We start from the raw sequence: 1,078 nt of genomic DNA, 5'->3' as shown, positions 1-1,078 counted from the left end.
ACTGCCCGGTCCTGTGCCAGCCTCATGATCCTTGCTATACCTGAGCCCATCATTGCAGCCACTGTGTCCATCCATCTCATTGAGGGCCTTCTCCTTCTTCGTTGACCCTCCGTTTTACCAAGCATGGTATCCTTCTCCAGGGAATATTTCCTTCTGACAACATGACCAAAGTAGAGGAGACAAAGTCTGACCATTCCCACTTCCAAGGAGCATTCTGGCTACTTCTTCCAGGAGATCTGTTAGTCCTTTTGGCAGTTCATGGTACTCTTAGCATTCCTCTCCAACACAACAGCTCAAAAGCATCAACTCTTCTTTGGTCTTTCTTATTCATTGTCCTGCTTTCACATGCATAAGGGGCGATTGAAAATACCATGGCTTGGGTTAGGTGCACCTTAGACTTCAAGGAGACATCTTTGCTATTCATCATTTGAAAGAGGACTTTTGCAGCAGATTTGCCCAATGAAATACACCATCTGATGTCTTGACTAATCCTCCCACTGGTGTTGATTGTAGGATCAAGTAATATGAAGTCCTTGACAACTTCAATCTTTTCTCCATCCATCGTGACGATGTTTATTGGATCAGTTGCAAGGATTTTTGTTTCTTTATATTGAGGTGTAATCCATGCTGCAGAGTGCAGTCTTTAATCTTCATCGGTAAATGCCTCAAGTCATCCTCACTTTCAGCAAGCAAAGTTGTGTCATCTGTGTATTGCAAGTTGTTAATGAGTCTTCCTCCAATCCTGATAACATTACAGTGCCTTTTTTTTAAAGGATCCTATTTTCATCAAACCAAAGATGTAAATTTATGTGTTTTTCTCTATCAAATGATCAAATGACTATTAACAGTGTTGTCAAGACCCAGCATGAGACTAATTTTCATCTTTTCTGTGATCTTACAGAAATTTAAATAACACTATTCTTACAGATGTAAGTTTGTTTACTTTCACAGTTATCAGTTATATAAGCTTCTCTGGATTGGTAAGATAAACAGACCTGCTCCTTTTGATGTCCAGGAAGGTCTAAGCTAAAATGGAAGAAATATAAAACTCATTGTCATAAAATTCTATAATATGCAA

At 39.2% G+C, this 1,078-nt stretch overlaps 1 protein-coding gene across 1 annotated transcript in view; it reads right to left on the bottom strand.

Annotated features, from left to right (window-relative positions):
- Positions 1 to 905: 905 nt before the first annotated feature.
- LOC122149680 (killer cell lectin-like receptor subfamily E member 1) overlaps positions 906 to 1,078 on the bottom strand; it is a 5,966-nt gene continuing 5,793 nt past the window's right edge. Inside the window, exon 6 of the mRNA XM_042780463.1 lies at positions 906 to 1,026. Coding sequence (XP_042636397.1) covers positions 906 to 1,026 — 121 coding nt within the window. The remainder of the gene's footprint in view (positions 1,027 to 1,078) is intronic.

Source organism: Orycteropus afer, unplaced genomic scaffold, assembly GCF_000298275.1.
Source record: "Orycteropus afer afer isolate SDZICR_OR568_19922 unplaced genomic scaffold, OryAfe1.0 scaffold00040, whole genome shotgun sequence".
NCBI lineage: Eukaryota > Metazoa > Chordata > Mammalia > Tubulidentata > Orycteropodidae > Orycteropus > Orycteropus afer.
Note: the sequence above shows the minus strand (reverse complement) of the source record. Positions and strands in the feature narration are given on the sequence as shown.